Genomic DNA, 21,961 nt, shown 5'->3' with positions numbered 1-21,961 from the left:
AAGAGTCCCCACAAGCTCAATCACTCATGTAAGATAAAAGCGAGCTCAGTTGATAGTTTTTAATGTCCGCGAGATCAATTTTCCCTCCCCCCCCCAAAGTCTATGAGGCAGTCGCAGTTTTGCCAATTTAATAAGGGGCTGCTTGCGATGCCAAATAAAAGAACTGAGCCAGCTGTTCAGTCTCCTGAACATTTGCTTATCAAAAATCAGGGGGAGCATTTGTATAGGGTATAACAACCAAGGGAGAATATCCATCTTAAGAGCTATCCGACCTAACCATGAGACTGGAAGCGCCTCCCATCTTTGAAGGTCTTGTTTGATTTTGTCGAATAATTGAACAAAATTATCTTTAAACAACCGATCAAAACCTGGAGTGATGAATAAGCCCAAATACATAAAACCCCAACGTGACCACTTAAATGGGAATCGAGATTCACCCTCAAGACCGAGCACTGTGGTAAGATCACCCATAGGCATTGCCTTTGACTTTACAAAATTAATCTTGCACCCTGAAAAGATGCCAAACAAGTTGATGCATTGCACCAGGCGAGGCACCGAAACTGCTGGATTTGACAAAAGAATGAGGTCATCGTCTGCATACAAAAAAATCTTATGTAATTTTGACCCCACTTCTCGAGCCAATATATTGGGATCCTTACGAATGGCCTCCGCCAAGAGTTCAATCACCAATGTAAAAAGCAATGGCAAAAGGGGACAGCCCTGTCAACTGCCCCTAAAAGTACTAAAACTCCTTGATCGTACGCCATTGGTGATGACCGCTGTGAGAGGATCACTTTAGAGAACCTTTACCCATCTTATAAAGGCTTCACCCAAGTCAAACCGCTCTATAGTATTAAAAAGTAATGGCCACTCAATTTGGTCAAATGCCTTCTCTCCATCTGGAGAAATCACCTATTCCTGTATTGACTGTTGTTGACACGCTTGAATTACATTAATCAGCCTCCTAACATTATTGGAGGATCTGCGGCCATTTATGAAGCCAGTCTGGACCTCTGATGATAAAAGGTAACACAGTTTCCAGCCTGAACGCACGATTCTTAGAGAGGATTTTAAAGTCAACATTTCAGATTGAAATGGGCCTGTAAGAAGCAATGTCCTCCAGGACCTTCCCTTTTTTCAGACTAAGCAAAATATTGGTCTCTTTTAGATGGCAGGAGACGATCATGACTGTCTGAGTCATTGAACATGTTGAGCTTTCGCCCTGACAATATCCTTGTAAATTCCGAATAAAATCTGCTGGGAAGCCCATCAGGACTAAACTTCTTTCCACTCTGAAGCTGCTTCATAGCCTCCCGTACCTCTTGCTCTGATAAGGGGACATTGAGAAAAGACTCTTGTTCGGGGGTCACACCTGGAAGTTTCAGATCCTTGAAAAAGATCTTGACCCACCCCTTCTCACACCCCTCAGGTTGGTATAATTCAGAGTAAAATCTCTGAAATGCCCCATTAATCTTTTTAGAATCACACGTTAGGTTCCCCGCATCTTCCCTAAACGACGTAATGTCTTGAGGGGCACTCTTTTTCCTGGCAACGTAAGCTAGGTACTTGCCTGTTTTGTCACCATGCCCATACAACCTTTGTTTTGCGAAAGTTAAGCACCTTCTCTGCTGTCTGCGCGAGCATGAAATTCAATGCAAATCGCAGCACCATAATTCTCTGTAGCTTGGCCAACGAGGGCCTGTCAAAGTAAACCTTCTCGACTACCTTCAACCATGCTTCGAGGAGACATTGCTGCTTGCCCTTCTGCCATTTGTTACTGACAGAGTAGGAAATAACTAAATCCCTGGCATAGGCTTTGATTGTTTCCCAAAGGATGAACAGGCTATGAGCTAAGCCTGAATTAATGTCTCGGAATGCCATAAATTCCTTAGAGAAGTACTCCACAAACTTATTATCCTTAAGGATAAAGGGATCCATGCCCACTGTAATGTCCTTAATCTGCAATGGGATCGCAGATTGTACAAGATGCCACCAAGTCCATGGGGGTCAGAAAAAAATCAATCCTAGTGTGACATCAATGTGGATTGCAAAAAATCATAAAATCCCTGCCTTTAGGGTGGAGACGCCTCCAAGTGTCCACCAACCCTAATCCCCCACACACCCACTAATTGTTTAGTTTGTACAGAGAGTATTGGGGGGGCTTTTGGGCAACCTGTCTACCATTGGATCCATAAGACAATTAAAACATCCCCCATGATGATATGTCAAGACTCGAGACTGATCAATTCCGAGAACACATCTACCAGAAACCTGGGATGGGCTGGAGGGCAGTAAACATTTAAAACATCATATTCTTCCCCTTTTATCAGGACTTTGAGTATTACAAGCCTCCTGTGTGTGTCTGGTAACTTAAATGGCAGATTCCTTCTAACCAATGTAGCCACTCCCCGACTACTGGTATTAAAAGATTAAAAGTAAACCCAATCAAAGACATTCTGCCGTAGATTCAAATGCTCCCTATCATCCAAGTGTGTCTCCTGTAATAAAGCACACTTCTCCTTCCTAAGACTCAAAAGTACCTTTGTCCTCTTAATTGGTGAGTGACTACCCTTGATGTTCCAGGTACACTGTTTAATTGAGCCATTAGACATAACCTTCTGTAGTAACATTTAGATTCGAGAGATGCGAACTCGAATTACCAATCGCTAAGCCTTAGCATTGCAAGATCCATCGAGCATAAAACTACATAAACTAAAACCACGACAGTTAACAAACCTACAAAGCTATCAAAAACTATATACAACAAAAGCCAAAACACAAACCAACATATAAAGTGCCAATGGGTGTTGTGTAGGGGAACTCACCCCCTGCCAAAAAGGGTCATCTACACATCCCAAAACCTAACTTCCCATTACGCTGCGAATACAGCAACCAGGGAATTCAAGTACCTGAGTCTAGATTAGAGTGGTGCCTCCTCTCTCTACAAGATTTTACTGCTCCTCGGATGCTGCCTGAACTGCTGTGCTTTTCCAGCACAACTCTAATCTCGACTCTGGTTTCCTGCATCTGTAGTCATTGTTTTTACCTATTTTAATACCTGAACCGGGCGTAAACTGCCCATATGTCAGCATGTAGCCATCCGAACCATTTTCACTTCAAGCTAGAACCGCACCACAAACACAAGCAGCAAAGACAGAAAGAAAATACATCATGGAATAATAATGTGACAAAGAAATTTTGTTTAAAAAAATAAGTGCCCCACCCATCCTTTGGTGTAACTTAACTTAGAAATTGAAAGTAAACATCCCATCCACTCCTAAGCATAATTTATAGCAGATTATTACCAATAAAAAAAGGAAATGAAAACCCCGACCGGCCTTCCTTTTTTTTTTAAAGAAAAGTGGAGACCCTCCCAAACAACACTAATTGTACATACTAAATTGTTCAGATTAAGTTAATTTGTCCAGAAAGTCTCTTGCCTTCTCCGACATGTCGGAGATGTACAGATCCATTGAAGGTGATCTGCAGCGCCGCCGGATATCTCAGAGTACTGAAGCCTGAGATCTCTCAGTCTTTTCTTGAAGCCAGCATAGGATTTTCTTTTCTGGATCACCGCTGCTGAGAAGTCCTGGAAGAACATGATCTTACAACCCTTGTAAACTAGGGCCTTCAGATACTTCGCTTGGATTCTAGAAGCTTCCACGATTCTCTCCATATCTCTACAGTGATGAAATCGCACCAATGTAGGACGAGGACTTTGGTTCAGAACTGATCTCTGCGCCGTGACCTGGTGAGCCCCCTCAATCTCCAAGCTTCCCATTCCAGCCTCCAAGTTAAGGAATAAATTCCTCAATAAATTCCACTGGTCACTCATCTTCCTTACCCTCTGGCAGACCGACGATCTGTATATTTCTTTCTCCTGCCCTTGTTCTCGAGGTCATCAACCTGGTAAAGCAAATTATGGACCTGTCTCCAGGGTCTGGATCCTATCTTTGGAGGAACCGGTATTAGCTTCCACAGCTGTGACTCTGCGTTCTACCTAATCTGTCCTTTTCTTGAGATCTCCCAGCTGCTGTTCATGCTTTTGCAGCATGATAGAGATCAGGGCCAGCTTCTCCTCTATCTGCTTCCCCAACAATTTGGCGAACACCTTTACCAGGACCTGGTAGGAAATAGAGTTCAAGGATGCAGCAGGCTAGACTGCGGACCCAGCCTCTGACGTACCTGCTCCCTTTTTCTGCATCCCTGGGTGGTGAAACCCGAGGTAAGTTGTTCTCTATCAGTTTCCTGGGACTCCACGACCTATCCAGAGTCCCACAATATCGCGGTGGTCTGGGTAGGGTGGGTTTGGACTTTGTCCTGCTTGCGATGTGACGCAAAGCTCTAATGTATTCTTTCTAGATCGCTGCCATCTTGGATCTGCCTGGTCTGTGAATTCTGACTTACTAAGTTCTCCTTAATCAATTTTAATGGTCCTCTCACTTCATACCCCAAAACTAATTCAAATGGACTGAATTTGGTCGATTCATTTGGTGCATTTCCAATCGTAAAAAGCACAAATGGAATTCCTTTATCCCAGTCATCTGGATAGTCCTGACTATAAGCCCTAAACATGGTCCTTCATGTTTGATGCCGCCTTTCTAGCATTCCCTGCAATTCTGGATGGTATGAAGTAGATTTGAATTGTTTTATTCCTAATTGCCAGAATAATTCCTGGCAATTATTCCTAAGTTTACCTGCTACTCCATAACTTCCTTGAATAATTTGGATGTGAAGTTTGACCCTTGATCCAACTGTATCTCTATTGATTGTCTGTATCTAGTAAAAAACAAAATTGAGTAATTCCTCTACAATACTTTTAGCAGTGATATTGCATAATGGGATGGCCTGTGGAAATCTAATCGATACATCTGTTAATGTTAACAAATACTGATTCTCACTTTTTGTTTGAGGTAGGGGACCTACGGAATCAATTAAGACTCTTGTAAAAGGTTCTTCAAATGCTGAAATAGGTATTAACGGTGCAGGTTTTATTATCACCTGTGGTTTTCCAATTACCTGACATGTATGACATGTCTGGCAAAATTCAACTACATCCTTGTGTAGTCCAGACCGGTAAAAATGTGTTTGTATTTTAGCCTGTTTTCCTCCCTCCTAAATGACCTCTAGGTGGTGGCTCATGCGCCACTCATAATACCTCCCTCTGTATGCCACTGGCAAGACAATTTGATGAATGTCTGCCCATTTCTTATCTGCTTGAATATGTGAAGGTCTCCATTTCCTCATTAAGACCTCATTTTTCAGTAATATCACTGAGGGATGCAATCAGATTCCTACTATGTATGCGCCTTTTGATACAATTGCTTTAAATTTTCATCTTTCTGCTGTAACTCAATGAGTTTTGCAGAGTTAAAGATATTTGCATGATTACCTATTTGCTCCTGTTTTGTCTCAACTGTCTGATTGAACACAGTCTGTGCTAATACCACTTCAGCTTCTTAATCTATACCCTTTTGATTTCTTCTGTTTCAATTGTGACTCTGTGACCTCTATACTACACAATCTGGGAAGACTCCACGGTAAAAATCCTGCATTGCTTCAGTTACCAAAGTTTCCACTGGCTTTTCAACCACAGTAGGCGGTGGGTTACCGGTGAATCAGCTATATCATTTGCAAGGATAAATTGTGTTCCTGGAGCTGAGAGTTGGTCCAGTACTCCTACCACAAATTCTCCACTCTTTTCAGGACACTCTAGCCTCATTTGACATAATTGAGTACTTTTTGTCTCACAATGAATTCCCATTACCAGTACCTTCTCTGGCAATAATCCTTCAGGAATACATATCTCCTCATCTTTCAGCATCACAGACTAAGAGGATTCTGTGTCCCTTAATATTGTAACCTCTTTACCTGCTACGCCTGGCCTATGTGAATAAACTTTACCTTTCCAGGTATATTTTCTGAGCAGATCCAGCACTTTCTCCTTAACCAACCTCCGATCAGACTGTACAGTCTGATGCAGTTTTCTAGCTTCCACTGTGCTTTCTGTTACCATTCCAACAAACCTTCCAGACTTGTCCTGTTTTCCTACATCTGGCTTTTTCCTGCCCACCAACACTGATTTCATGTGGCCTACTTTATTGCAATGAAAACAGCAGAGGTTTTTACCTTCTTTGTCCCCTTCAAGGGTTTCTTTTTTAGCCAATGGTAAGCTCTCCTTATGGTCTTCACCAAGACCTACCTTTCCCTTTTCACGTGAGAATTTCTCTTTTTCCCCAATTTCTGTCCCTCATGGACTGAAATTGATTCTGGAAGCCAAACCGTGTTTTACGGACCAACTCATAATCATCAGCCACTTCAGCTGCTAAGTTTGCTGTTTTAACTCTCTGCTCTTCCACATGAGTTCACCCTACTTCCTCACGAAGCTTATCTTCAGTCTTCATCTCCATCCTTTTAAGCTGACTTTCCTTTCTAAGTGTCGTTTTCTGAAGTTCAAACTGTCTCTTTTTCTGTCTCTTCTGCTAAAGCCCTTCATTCTTTTCCTTCTTTTCCAATTTTAATCGTAACTCAAACTGTTTCATTTCTACTTTTAACTGAAGCTTCTTCATTTGCAGTTGAAGTTTGGCTATCTCGACAAATCCTGATGGGGTTTCCAGCAAATTTAAATGCTGAGCTACTGCTGAAATCATCTCATCTGTCCTCATGTTAGGACTTAGCTTCAACTCCTGGTTGTCTACTAATTCCCACAGCTTGGTCTTATTTGCCTTCTGTAAAACCCCAAGGTTACAGTATGGAAACAGGCCCTTCGGCCCAACAAATCCACACTGACCGAGTGTACTCTGAAGAGTAACCCACCCAGACACATTGCCCTATCCTATATTTACCCCTAACACACCTAACACTGAGCAATTTAGCATGGCCAGTTCACCTGACCAGCACATCTTTTAATTGTGAGAGGAAACCGGAGCAGACACAAGGAGAATGTGCAAACTCCATGCAGACAGTCACTCAATGCGGGAATTGAACCCAGGTCCCTGGTGCTGTGAGGCAGCAGTGCTAACCACTGAGCCAACTTGCCCCCCAACTTCTTGCACCTCCAGAATCGCCTGGTGACTGAAAGAGCCATTGCCATCTGACTGCTGTTTAAACCAATCAAATCAACATCCGAAATAAAAGACACTAAGCACCACTTGCTGCACAAATCCCTCAAAGAGCCCCAGTCTGTTATGGACCAGGCCTGACCCCTCAAAACATTTTTAAGCAGGTAGCCCAGACCGTAACTTTGCTATTTGTTTTAGGTAAGTGTATAGTGGATATTCCCAGAGTGAATTAGCTGATCCAACTGCCAAGTTTTAAACAAAAATTTATTTACAAAATTACAGAATGAAACACAAAGAGAAAAAACAGACTATGGATAACTTATCCTATCCAAAACCTGACAGACTATCCCGACCTAACGATGCTGTTCCAAATATACTTGCAACAGTCCCAAAAAACACACCCCGAAACACAAAGAGTAAAAATGAAACAATAGGGCTTTACAGGCTTGAAGTGTGAGTGTGAGAGAGAGAGAGAGAGAGAGAGAGAGAGAGAAAGAGAGAGAGTGTGTGTGTGTGTGTACCCGGCTGGACTTGCCTCAGCAGCATTTCTTCTCACACACTGCAGCAGAACTGAATCAGAAATGAAGGCCAGCTACACAGCTAGCTGGCCACTCCCCTTTGATTTTACATTTGTTTGAAATGCATGAAAGCCTTAGGCCAGAGCCATTATCTGTTAGGGGTAAACAAAGAGCACCCCAATAAACCTTGCAAACCTAGCCTAGTTGGAGCCTGGCCAATTACCCCCGTCTAGAAAGAAAGCTCAAGGGTATAGTAACCTTGTAAAAAGACGAACATTGTGACAGTGGTTTCTCCAATGCGAGACAGAGGGAGAGAACCATGCTTGGATCGAGCAGTTTATTTTGCTTATGTTGCTATTTTGGTTTGTCACATTACCTCCACTGAAAGAGACTGGGGAATGGGAGTTCTGAGATGTACTTGCCACCATGGAAACTTTGCAGGGGCAGGACCACAGGCAACCTGGCTGCCCATTCACTGAAGTTGACAAACAGTTGAGCTATTTAAGACCCTAGTTTTGTGAGATTTTCCAGACTTGCCAGGAATTTGCTGATGACAGAGCAATCCATTGCCCCACAGGAATAGCTTCATGAGGGTCACTCGAAATGGAAAGCGGCTGCGTGAGCAGGAAACATAAATTTAAGTTCAGTACAGCTATTTGGTCCTAACCTGATATCTTGTCACCTGTGGTAAAATTCACTCATACACTTTCACAGGAAAAGGTCCTATGAGCTTGTGTCTGATCTTCTAATGAGCCATCCGCAGGGCCTCATCCTAAACCTTTTCTCTAATGGTTTTAAATTTTGTTTTTCAAATGTTTTTCACTTTACTTTTAGCAGTGATAATGTACATTTGTTCTCTTAAGGCATGCTTTATACTCATGGCACTCAGTGTTTAAAAGCTTCTGATTTCTCCGTTCACTCTTTATCCATCAGCCATACATTGGGCATCACTATGAGTCCTGTCTTTTTCATCAATGACTATCTTAAATTTAAAATATTAACATTGCTTTCAGTGAACCAAGAAATGTTTTAACATTTTTGAGGCATCACTAATGTTGGAAAGTTGCTCCTTCTGGTTGTTCCATACTGGCAGTGGATTCCTTTAGTAAGGTCTACACCTGAACCAGAGGGGAACCAATATGCTGGGGGTGGGTGGGAAGAGTTTGCTAATGCTCTTACGGAGGGTTTAAACTAATTCAGCAGGGGGATGGGAACCTAAATTGTAGTTCCAATGTCCAGGCAGTTGAGAGTCGTGAGGTCAGAAATATGGATTCAAGGTCCCAAGTGTGTACCGGCAAGTAGGAAGGTCGTTTGAAGTGTGTCTACTTCACTGCCAGGAGCATTCGGAATATGATGGGTGAATTTGCAGCCTGGGTTGGTACATGGGACTTCACTGTTGTGGCCATTTTGGGGACATGGATACAGTAGGGACAGGAATGGTTGTTGCAGATTCCAGGATTTATATGTTTCAGTAAGAACAGAGAAGAGGGTAAAAGAGAGGAGGTGTGGCACTGCTAGTCAATGACCGTATACAGTGGCAGAAAGGATGTTTGAGGACTCCTCTACTGAGGTAGTATGGCCTAAGCTTAGAAACAGGAAAGGAAAGATCACTCTGTTGCGAGTTTTCTATAGGCCTCCAAATAGTTCCAGAGATGTAGAGGCAAGGATTGTAAAGGTGATTCTGGATAGGAGCGAGAATAACAAGGTGGATAATATGGGGGATTTTAACTTTCCATATATTGACTGGAAATACTATAGTTTGAGTACTTTTAGATGGGTCAGCTTTTGTCCAGTGTGTGCAGGAGGTTTTCCTGATAGTGTGTAGACAAACCAGCAAGGGGCGAGGCCACATTGGATTTGGTACTGGGTAATGAACCCAGCCAGATATTAGATTTGGAGGTAGGTGAGTTTGGTGATAGTGATCACAATTTGGTTGTGTTTACTTTCGTGATGGAAAGGGATAGGTATATACCACAGGGCAAGAGTTCTAACTGGGGAAAAGGCAATTATGATACGATTAGGTAACATTTACGATACATAGGACAAGGAAGGAAACTGCAGGGAATGGGCACAATTGGAATATGGAGTTTTTCAAGAAACAGCTACTGCATGTCTTCGATAAACATGTACCAGTCGGGCAAGGAGGAAGTGGTCGAGTTGGGGAGCCGTGGTTTACTGAGGATGTTGTATCTCTTGTCAAGAGGAAGAAAAAGGCTTATGTTAGGAGGAGATGTGAAGGCTCAGTTAGGTGGTTGAGATTTACAGTTAGCCAGGAAAGACCTAAAGAGAGAATTTAGAAGAGCCAGGAGGGGATGTGAGAAGTCATTGGCGGATAGGATAAAGGAAACCCCCAGTGCATTGGATTGTGTCATTGGCTTTAAATATCATCAATATACTAAATTCAAACTTGATTGGACTTTTTTTTTGGTGGGGGGGTATAATTCAAATTTGTTTTTGTCTCCAGGCAACCAGCTACCCTAGCTGCTGAACCACATTTACATTGTGTCTTATTCAGATCACTTGGTGCTGTCAGGTAGTTCTGCTAGCTTTTAACTCTCTGAAAGGTACAGTGCACCCATATCTTCTTAACAATACCTTGAAAATAATTGATTCAGTTTTGTATTTACTTTGGTGAAGGAAAAGTGAGTTTCATGTTCACAGTGAGCGTGAACAGAAATGGGTGAATTTTATGAAAAATATTTGCGCCCTTGTTAAAAACATATAAGCTCAGTAGATTTGTCCTCTTCTCCTATGACAAAAAAAATCAGATTTTCTGGTATTTTGACCCTTTGTAATTGCACCCTAAAGAGACAGAGCTTTTAATTTTTTGATTTAACAGGCAGAACAGGATTATGAAATGTTAATGCTGGAGAAAAAAAATGACGTGAACTTGATCTGCAGGAGATGAGTCTTGAAATTATGCCCATTAAAAATACAATTTTCTAAAATCCTATTATTAAAACAGGGATTTCACACCATGTTTAAAATCAGTCTTGTAAAACAAATTGTTAATCAGCATTTGTAAAAATCAATATACTAACAACAAAACAGCTGGCCAAACTATGAAGCGGTTAATAGTTCAGAACCACAATATCTTGCCTAAAGGGAAACTTAGATTTTGTTTGTATGGTCCTAACAGAACTCTGTGGAGCAATACTTGTCTTGCATTAGGTTATTGCTTCCAGCTATGATTTGCATTCAGTATGAATAAATGTAAACAATTCCCCTGAAACTAGTAATGCGAACATAATGGTGGTTAAGTGAGAGCTAATTTTTTTTTACCTCTGCTAACTATATTGATTATTTTTACTGGTCATTGAACACTTTCGAGCTTTCAAGAGAATTTTCCAAAAGCATATAGTCATTTTATCGAGGTACCCTATAGGCTTCCAAATGGTGAGAGAGAGAGTGAAGATAGCAAATCTTCATGAAGCTGTGTATAAACTATAATGTGGTTTCATAATTACTCTCAAATCAGTTGGAATAATATTAAAGTAGTGCGATTGATTGGTGAGGAATTGACAAAGTATATTCATGAGAACTTTTGTTGGCCTATGTATTTTCATATCACTGTTGAGTATGGTGTTGGGATTGAGCTGAGCCAAGTGGAATATTAGATTACCTACAGTGTGGAAACAGGCCCTTCGGCCCAACAAGTCCACACCGCCCCGCCGAAGCGTAACCCACCCATACCCCTACATCTACATCGAGATCTACATCTACCCCTTACCTAACACTACGGGCAATTTAGCATGGCCAATTCACCTGACCTGCACATCTTTGGACTGTGGGAGGAAACCGGAGCACCCGGAGGAAACCCACGCAGACACGGGGAGAACGTGCAAACTCCACACAGTCAGTCGCCTGAGGCGGGAATTGAACCCGGGTCTCCGGCGCTGTGAGGCAGCAGTGCTAACCACTGTGCCACCGTGCCGCCCACCCTTCTTCAGGCTCATGCCCGAAACGTCGATTCTCCTGCTCCTTGGATGCTGCCTGACCTGCTGCTCTTTTCCAGCAACACATTTTCAGCTCTGATCTCCAGCATCTGCAGTCCTTACTTTCTCCCAAGGATAACATTAGTAAAGGAGAGGAGAAAGGATTAATCTAAGAGGGCAAACATCAATGGGTTGGGAAGGAAACTACACTGTTTAAAATGGGATTAAAGACTAACAGGAAAAAACAATAACAATTGTTCATCTTTAAAGGAGGAGAAGGTTGGGTGCAGGCTTGGACAGTGTATCACATTTGGTTCTGGCCACTGCAGCTTGAGGATGTTCTGTTATTTGTGATAGCACAGAGGGGATTAACCAGACTTCATCCAGAGACAAAGGGTTTTAAGCAACAAGGTTAATTTGGACAGACTTTGTTCTCCTTGGAACAAAAGATTGAGTAATGATTGAGACAAGATTGTGACAGACTTTCCAAGGTAGACTTGGAAAAAACTGTCATCATCAGCTTATCTTTATTAAGAGATGCAAATTTAAGGTTTGGAGCAAGAAATACGGAAGTGTGAGAGTAAAGACTTTTCATGTAGTAGCAATGACGTGGGACTTTCTGTCAGTCAGGGTGGTTGAAGTGAAGGTTATCAGTGATTTCAGAAGGAAACTGAATGGGTCTTTGAGGGAAATAAATTTGCAAGACGAGGGGGATAATTTGGGTAAATTGGCTTAACTGAATTTCTTTACAGAAAACTGTTATAGAATCAGTAAGCTGAACATCCCTCCTTCAAGCCATAAATGGCTGTAGTCCATGTGTGTGCAGGGTAGACCAGAAAGTTAGAGCATTGTGCCCTCTGCGTATCTGTTGTCAGCTCCTGCCCCTGCATTGATTTGATAAGCAACAGAGGAGGTCACCCAACATGACCCATGAGGTCTTTAAGGGGTCAGTTAAATCTATTGGTGCTTGGATGTAAAAAGTAGTGGGAGAGACCAGTGGTCAATGTGCAGCGTGACAAAGTTAATCTTGCAGGTTGATGGCCAGTTGATAGATGAGGTGCCTTTTACCAATAGTTTCATTTGGAAGTCAGCTTTGCTTTTCCACCCCCACTCCTTGCCCATCATGCCCCCTGATGCAGAGGACCTGTCAGCCTGGCCCCATCTCTGAGTGCCATCTCCTTGGCCTATCTGCAGTTGTCAACTTTGTCACCTTTCCAGCTAACATTGTTTGGCAGCTGTATGAGGTGGGTGTACATTTTAGAGATTCATACTAATTAAAGGACCATTACCCTTAAAAATTAAAGTGGGCATCTAAGTGGACATGAGCCCACCACTGACATTTGAACTGGCATTTAGGGGGCCCACCCTTAACATATTATCTAGCCTTATCCAGCATTATTATTATAGCTCTTATTTTCCAAATTAATTGCATTCAAATGTAATTGTTTATTCTGATTAGTTTAATATTTTCTTTTGAAGTATGGAGGAAAGCTTAATGTTTTGTAGCGATATTCAGTCTTTATCCTGTTACTTTACATTTACAAATCTACATCAGTGCTGAAATTCATGAAAATCCTCTTGAATCTACAGCTTTGTAGTTGTGCCTAACATGCTATCTTCCTTTCTTATGAATAAGTATGCATTTTGCTAAGTTGCCCATCACATATATTTATGATAAAAATGGACAAGTATCGTAGATGTCTTCTGAATGCTGATATATAATTCTCACACAACACCATCCAACAGGTTTAATTGGAAGCACACTAGCTTTCGGAGCGACGCTTTTTCATCAGGTGATGAGCGTCGCTTCGAAAGCTAGTGTGCTTCCAATTAAACCTGTTGGACTATAACCTGGTGTTGTGTGATTTTTAACTTTGTACACCCCAGTCCAACACCGGCATCTCCAAATCATGATATATAATCCAATATGGTCGAAGGGGCAAGACTTCCATGATCATTTACAATATTTGAACAGTGCCAAGTAGATTTTAATAAGTAAATGTATTTACTTTAACAAAGAATACGTGTATACACCTCTAATCGAGGAAAACTTATTTGATACTTTCTCATATAATATCAAGAATTATGGGAACGTGGAAAAAAATTACAGAATGCCGCTATTCAGGCCAACATATCCATACTGGTTGAAACAATCCAGTCTAATCATCCCCTCTGGGTCATGGTCCGTGGCCCTCTGGGTTACGTCATCTTAAGCTGATGATTGGTTTGCTCAGTTGGCTTGATGCTAACAGTGTGGGTTCAATTCCCATACTAGCTGAGGTTACCATGAAGGCCTCACCTTCTCAATCTCTCCACTGTCCAGACTCATTGTGACACTCGGTTGAACTCAGTACCAGTCATCTCTTATTCATGAGCTGTCTGTGGGACTATGGTGACTTGTATTTTCTCTTTTTTTCAGACTTGAAGTGCATACCAGATTGTTTTCTAAACATAGCGAGTGTTTGCTTTTTACCTTTACCATCCTTTGAGGAAATGAGTTCCATCCCCTCAGATGAAAAAGTAAATCCTTAACTATCCTCGAATTCTTCCAGCAATCTCTTTATTTTATTGCCTTCTGATTTATTGACCTTCCCGCTAACAGAACAGTGCCCATTCTCATAATTTTACACACCCTAATTATTCTTCCCTCCGCCTATTCTAATCCCAAAAATGGATGCCCGGCCTATCAAATCTTTTTAGCATAGTTAAGTTCTTCATTCTTGGAAAATCTCCAGCAACCTTTCTAGTATGATAACAGCTATTTGGTAATGTGACCAGAACTGTATGCCTTTTTCTACCAATGGTCTAACTTGTATCTTGTACAGTTCTATTGTCATGTCCCTCCTGTGATACTCTGTACCTTGTCCGAAGGAAAATGTTTGCATGCCACCTTGACCATGTTATGATGCATTAACATTTAAAGAGAAGTCTGAATTGCTCATTTTAACCATTAGAACAATGCCAGAAGATTTCATGTCTTGCAAAACAAACCACAACTTTATTGTATATTCACATCCTAAGTTCCTAAATTTCCTTCTTGCTGTTAGCAAGAACTTTCTTGAATGGTACAATATCTCAAAAGTTATTTATTTTTATGGAGATTTGAGCATATGTATGCCAAACTCCTGAACTCCACCTGTTATGAGGTCAAACTTTCATTTATCGTGTCTTGACTCAGTCCCTTGTTAAGGTTACTTTTCAGCTCTTCCAAGCTAATTTGCTGGATACTTTCTGCGACAAGACTCTGTGCAGCACTGCTGCAGATCATTCCACTTGTTTGAAACTAGCAATCATCCACACATTTCCCTCACCAAGTTTAAACTGAGATTAAGTCTCAATCAAATTTGTATGGTCAGTGATGGAGTTAGTAGGTTTCCTTACACAGGTCTATATATCTTCATTTAATTTGGCTATCTTATTGTCTCCATGATTATGTAGCTTGTGTAAGCTGACATCATTTTAGATTAACTGTCCCTCATTTACAGTTTCTTCGTTATAATATCCATAATTAACTTCATTAGATCAATGTTTCCTTGTTTGCTGAATGCTTTTAAACTAACAGTTTAGCTCTAATTTCCAACATAATCTTTCTGGATTTCTTTTTTTTTTGCAAGCATTGCAGACATCTCTCCAGCTCTTTAGCTAAGCCCTCTTGTTTGATATTCTAACCTGTCTCGCTGTTATCCACCTAAGGCAGCATGGTACTGATCTTTCAATTGTAATACAGTCCAGACTTTCTTAATTACATTTATTCCCTTTTTGACTGTTAAACTTTAGTTCCTAAACACTGACACACGAAAGCACATGAATTAGGTAATTGTAACAACAACTGTATACCTGACTGGCAACATCTGGGAATCTGTCAACATTCACACCAAGACTTTTCTATTCCTCTTTGCATTGCACTTTATACCATTTATTGTGTATTACCTTTCGTTGTTTGAGTCCCACAAGTGGATTGCCTCATATTTTTCTGGACTGAATTCCCCATTTGCCACAGTTATATATATTTGACCAGTCTATTGATAACTTTATGCCTCACTCTGAACCATAGAGCCAAATTTAACGTAATTTGAAAAGGTTTTCTTTATCTCCCCTACTTTTAATCATTTGTACACGTTTATGTATCAAAAACAGCAAAGTACGTTACTGACACTTTCATGACCCCACTAGGGCCAGCCTTTGACCAAAAATACCTATTGACCGTTATCTTTTGCTTTCCTGTGTGCAGCTTTGGTCTCCTTAGTTAAGGAAGGATCTACGTGCCCTGGAGATGGTTCAGAGCAAATTTACTAAATTGATATTTGAAATGACTATTATCTTAAGACGATATCTTTGACAGGATGTGCTTGTCTCAGTTCAAGTTTAGAAGAGTGAAGAATGACTTGATTAAAGTTATAAGATACTGAATGGTCTTGAAAAGTTGAACATGTAAAGGATGTTTCCTTGTTTGAGTCAGTCTGGAATTAAATTTTTTTAAACTTTTAAAATGTAGGATTTACTACTTCTGGACAAAGAGTGGAATCTTTTTCTTTGGTGTAACTTTGGAACTGTGCCTCAGGAGGTGATGGAAATGTGATCATTTTTATTTTTAAGACAAATGAATAGATTCTTATTGGGGAAGGGAATCAAGGGTTTTCAAGGTTAGATGGAGAAAGTGAAATTCGAAGCACAAACAGATCAGACATGATTTTATTGAATGATAGATCAGACTCGAAAGGTGGAGTGCTGTACCTCTGCACCTATTTCACATGTTTATATGACGCTTGTTCCTTATTTTAAAAACAACAATTAAGCCAGTCAGACACAACCTTAACAAATCCATACTGAATGTCCTTGATTAATCTTTAATCTAAATTCGTGGTTTTATACCATCTTTTTGAATTTTTCCAATAATTTGCCCATCTTTGAGGTTAGGGTGGCTGGCCTATGTTTCTTCATAGAATCACCTTTTCCCTTTTAAAGCAACAGTACAGCTTTAGCAATCTCTTAGTTTTCTGCCACCATGCCTGAAGCAAGAGAGATTGGGAAATGTTGGTCCTAGCTTTTGTTATTTTTTTCCTTTGCATTCCTTAGCAGCCTGACATACGTTTTAATTTGAGCCTGGTGATTTATCCATTTTTGAAGATGCTAAATACCTTTTTATATTATGTCTCTCACTATTTATTCTGTCCAATATGTCATATTCCTTTCTTTTTGAAGCACAGGTTGAAGGAACCGGTTGAAAAGCTATTAGCAGCTGCTTCTGAAAAGCGTATTGACAAGGAAGAAATGCAAGGGTGCTTGCTCTTTTAAATTGGGTCTGCCTTATCCCATGCTGACTGCAACCCTGAATTGGATCAGGCCACTAACTGATGTTTTCTTTGAAAATTGTGTTGTTGTTAGGCTCTAACTTGGAGAGTTGAGACACTGAACTGGTCCTGACCTTAAATCTAAAGTTCAGATGTTGTGTCTGCATATAGTCTAGATTTCTATCAAATGTTTGCTAGCTTTATGGTGCTGTAATGGAAGGAGCTGCAGTGAAATTCTGAATGAAGTTTATTCTCCATGTTAGTAAAATTTAATAAACTCAAAGCCTTACTATTTTAATTATGTGACATAAGCTTGCTTTTTGTAATAAAAACAGAAATTGCTGGTGAAACTTAGTAGGTTTGACAGCATTGGTGGTAAGAAAGCAGAGTTAATGTTTTGAGTCCGATGACTCGTTATCAGAATTGATTGTTAGCAGTGAGGAAAAATGGTATTTATGCTGAAGACAAAGTTGGGGAGTGGTGATGGATTAGTGGAGATTGAACCCCTTAGAAATAGAGTTTTAAAGGGAATAAATAAGCAAGCGCATTATGGATAGCAAGTCAAGACAGAAGAAAAGCTGAATAAGTGATTAATAAGAGCTAAAACTATGAGAAAATGTGTGACCTGTACTGAAATCAACCCATGTAATGTGATAATAGCCCGAGGAGTAGGTATATGACCCATGTCACAACAGACATGGGGTGGATAAAATCACAAAGATGGAATCAGACTCTAAAGTTATTGATGTCAGTGTTGAGTTCCAGAAATGGCAAGGTCCCCATTTGGAAGATGAGATATCATTGTTCAAGCTTACACGGAGGCTCTCTGGAACACTGTAGCAGGCCTGTGACAGAAATGTTCAGGTGGGCACATGGTGTTTTGTTGAAGTGGCAGGCAACTGGCTGCATGAAGTTAGACAGAATGTAGGTGTTCCACTTAATTGTCTAGCTCATTCGATGTTCTAACAGAAAACTTCTCTTCCTTTCAGGCATTAATGAATGCAAGCTGATACAACTCCAAGGTACCCACAATCCTCCGTCCCTCCCTTCCCCTCTTTTCTGCTGACCCCACCACTTAGTATTTACTCTTCCTTCTGACCTTTCAGTCTCTGATGCTGAATATTATTGAATGCTATTCAATAAATGTCTGTGCTCACACCTCAATTTCAGGCTCGACATGACATTGAACTCTTCCATCAACCCTACTTCCATGCCTATTTCTTTGAACAGGAGTCCTCTCCCCTTACCACCAATGCCTTTTACTGCCTTCGACACTCTCTCTCCACCTGGACCCCTCCCTCTGGCCTTTTTACCTGTACACGACCTGTACATTGAGAACTGTTGACGTGACAGTGGTTGCCTTAGTGTTGTGTCCCCCTTAACCATTTGAACCAATCTCCCTCTTAACTGACTACACTCCATGCTGTCAGATCCAGTACTGACTTTTTCATCAAGCTTGCTGACAAGGGTGGTGCTGCTGTTATCTAGCATACTGACTTCTACAGTGTGGAATTTGAGAGCCAGCTCTCGGGTATCTCCTCCGGTCTCCCAGCGGACCATGACCCCACCATTGATCATCAGGCCATTGTGTCCACAACTGTCGACAACTTCATCTTATCTGGACATCTCCCTGTGATAGCCACCTAGCTAATAGACCCGCAGCTCCATACATCCTGCTTCTACCTTGTCCTCAGAATCTACAAACAGTAGTGCCCTGGCAGATCATTTTATTGTTTCTGCATGTCCTGCCCCACAGAACTTATTTCGTCTGACTTGGAATCTATCTTTACCCCCCTCATGTAGTCCCCTCCTACTAACCTCAATTCACTGACAATTTACGTCAGTTTCAAAATTTCTTGTTCGCGGGGTCCTCTTGCCTCCTGTTCATCATGCACATGCAGTCTGTTTGCACGGATCATCAGGCTGGTCTCAGGGCTCTCTACTCCCTCCTAGAAAGAAGGCCTGAACCATCCCCATTCACCACCATTCACCTCTGCCTGGCCAAGCTCGTCCTCACATGTAACAACTTCTCCCATAACTCCTCTCACTTTCTTCAGGTCAGCGGTATGGTCGCAGGTACCTGCATGGGCCCTGGTTTTCTCTGTCTCTTTGTTGGTTACGTGGAACATACCTTGTTCCAATCCTATTTGGGTCCCTTCCCACAAATCATTCTCTAGTATATCGTTAGCATCATCAGTCCTGCTTTTCACACTCATTCTGAATTAGAAAATTATTATCAAATTTGCTTCCAATTTCCAGCATGCTCACATCTTCACCTGGTCTATCTCCAACTCCTCCGTTCTCTTCCTCATCATCTCCATGTCCATTTTTGGGGACAGGTTGTCCATTGATATCTGTTACAAACTCTCAGATTCCCACAGTTACCTGGATTATACATCTTCACGCACTGCTTCCCATAAGGACTCAATCTCATTTTCCCAGTTTTCCTGTTTCTTTTCCATCTGTTCTGACAATGCCAGGGTGGGGTGGGGGGGGGTTGGGGTTGGGGTTGGGGTTCTCAGAAGTGACCAGCTTTTTCCTGAAACGAGGGTTTTCTGCCAACTTGGTCAACAAGGCCCTTAGCCATGTTGAACCCATCTCATACTTTTTCCCTCACCAATTCTCTTTCCCGGTCCTCACTTACCGCCCTACCAGCCTCTGCTTTCAAAGGATAATAAGCTGTCATTTTTGTCATCTCCAACGGGATATCACAACCAGGCACACATTCCCCTCCCCTCTCCTCCCTTGTCAACATTCTGCCAGACGCATTCCCTCTGGGACACCCTGGTCCTCTACTTTTCTTCCTCTATTCCCAGCATCTCTTCATGCCCTCACAGCACCTTCCCATGCTATTGCAGAAGGTTTAACACCTGCCTATTTTCCTCCTCCCTCCTCACCATCGAAGGCCTCAGGCATAGCTTCCAGATGGAGTAGTGATTTACCTTACTTCATTCAATTTAGTATGTTGTATTCACTGTTCACAATGTGGACTCTTCTACATCAGGAAGATGATACACACCTATGTTCAGTCTGAAAAAATGACCTCAAGCATCTAGTTGCCTGCCACTTCAACATATCACCATGTTTCCACCCCAAAATCTCTATTGCAGGCCTGCTGCAGTATTCCAGAGAGCCTCCGTGCAGGCTCGAAGAAGAATTTCTCCTTTTCTATTTGGGGACCCTGCAGACAGTAGGAGTAAAACTTGAGATCAATAAATTTAGAGTCTGATTCCATCCTTCCATGTTATTTTTTTCTAGTTTTATTATGATATGGGTTGCTTTTACCACAGTCCATTCTCATCTATTGCAGGCCTATTATCTGTACAGCTCACCCATTCCCCCCTCATCTTAACTCTTGCTATCGCTTATTCAGTTTTTCTTTCGTCCTGACCTGCTTTATCCATAATTTCCTTGTATACATACCCATTTCATATATCTATCTCTCTCTGGGATCCATCTCCTATCTACTTTCCTCTTTCTTCACCTCCCCCACAACTTCATCTTCAGCATTTTCTTAGTTGCTAACAAACAGTTCTCGATGAAGAGCCACTGGACTCAAAATGTTAGCTCTGCTTTCTTCCTTCAAATGGTGCCAGAAATGCTGAGTTTTACCAGCAAATTCTGTTTATATTTCAGTTCTCCAGTGTCTGCAGTTCTTTATTTTATTAGCTTTTTGTAATATTTTTGTTTGAGCAGCGTAAGTCACTTTTCTTTCATTTTTTCTTTAGATCGCAGTGGTATTCTATTCTCTTTGAACCTTTCTAAAGCCTTACAAATGAAAAAAAACTACTTTAGCCTATCTTTGGTTCCTTTTCTTTCAATAATGCTCAGCATCCATTTCTGTCTCTGAAGTAGCTTAGACTTTGACTACAATAGTTCCTTTCCAGAGGCAAAAATAGCTTTGAACTCCCAGCTTGTTGCCAGAATAGTATGATAGCTTGATGTGCACTCAGTATTCTGCTAATATTCTCTAATTTGGTAATCAGAAGTTTATAATTTCAGTTTAAACAATAAGTTAAGCAATGAAGCAATTCTCATCAATTTAAATGTTTTTTTTCGAACTGAAGTAGCCCAGCAAAAGGATTCTAGCAAGCAGACCAGATCTCTTTATTGCATTCAATGCATACTGATAATGATTTGTATGAATGGTTTAAAAAAAAATTATCAAGAAACCATGATTCTACACCCATTTTTATAAATGCCATACAGTGTAATTTCAATAATCCAATGTAATTGAAAGGAATCCCAGCAGATAATGGAAATTAGTGGATAATTGAGAACTGATTGTTGCTTTGCTCATTTGAAGTGTTTTCTTTACTATTTCGGGTCTCCTCATTTAGTTCTTGTAAGCTATTCTACTCTTTTCTGCTACTGCCTGTAGGATCAGCTCATGCTGGTGCAACCCATTTGCCTGCTCAAGTGTACTTGAGTATATGCTCACAACCTAAACTATCAGTTCCACCTCAGAACTGAAAGCCAGCTAAAAATGTTCCTCTTAAGCCAGAAAGCCCATCCTACATAGCAAAATAAAGACCACAGACCATGTGTGTTCATCTCCATTGGCATCCTCAGCTGAGATCAGTGTTGTCGGACCAGAGAATTAAAGTTGCTATAGATCCTGTCTTTTTAAATGTTTAGCTGTGCCAATGAGCAGAGTGTGTTGAATATAATGTATACCCTGTTCACTATCATTGAAGCTTGCTTTAAAAACCTTCACTTAGTATTGATTTTGCTGGTAGCCATCTATGGGATTGCAGAAGATAAGTGCATGCTGCTTTTAGTGTTCCATTCTATAGCTAAGAGCCACCTTAAGGGACTATCCTTAGTCAAAAATCTTGGACTCCTAATAGTTGGAATTCAGGACAGATTGAGAACATTGATCCAGCATATAAGCTGATCTTTCCAACAGAAACAGGTAAGTGTTTTAGTTCTGACCAAAAACAGGGATGAGGCACATAATAGATAATCAGATCTCTCCTTATGCAATATATTTTGAACACAGATAACCTGTATAATGCTTCAATAAAATTTTGTCTTTGCAGATTATCACACACTTTGTTTATGAACTTTTAGAAAAAGAATGTCATTTGAAAAAGGTTTATCTCCCGGTAAGTTAAACTTCTAAAATGTTATAAACACCTTCATGCACATTTACT

General features: G+C 41.0%; 1 protein-coding gene across 5 annotated transcripts in view; it reads left to right on the top strand.

The window, feature by feature from the left end:
* The window catches only part of arb2a (ARB2 cotranscriptional regulator A), a 544,044-nt gene that overhangs the window by 39,855 nt on the left and 482,228 nt on the right, over window positions 1-21,961 (top strand). For all 5 annotated transcript variants that reach the window (XM_072582914.1, XM_072582913.1, XM_072582916.1 and 2 more), the window contains exon 5: window positions 21,848-21,913. In XM_072582914.1, coding sequence (XP_072439015.1) covers window positions 21,848-21,913 — 66 coding nt within the window. The remainder of the gene's footprint in view (window positions 1-21,847; window positions 21,914-21,961) is intronic.

This window comes from Chiloscyllium punctatum, chromosome 2 (assembly GCF_047496795.1).
Source record: "Chiloscyllium punctatum isolate Juve2018m chromosome 2, sChiPun1.3, whole genome shotgun sequence".
Lineage (NCBI taxonomy): Eukaryota > Metazoa > Chordata > Chondrichthyes > Orectolobiformes > Hemiscylliidae > Chiloscyllium > Chiloscyllium punctatum.
This window is presented reverse-complemented; position numbering and strand designations above follow the sequence as displayed.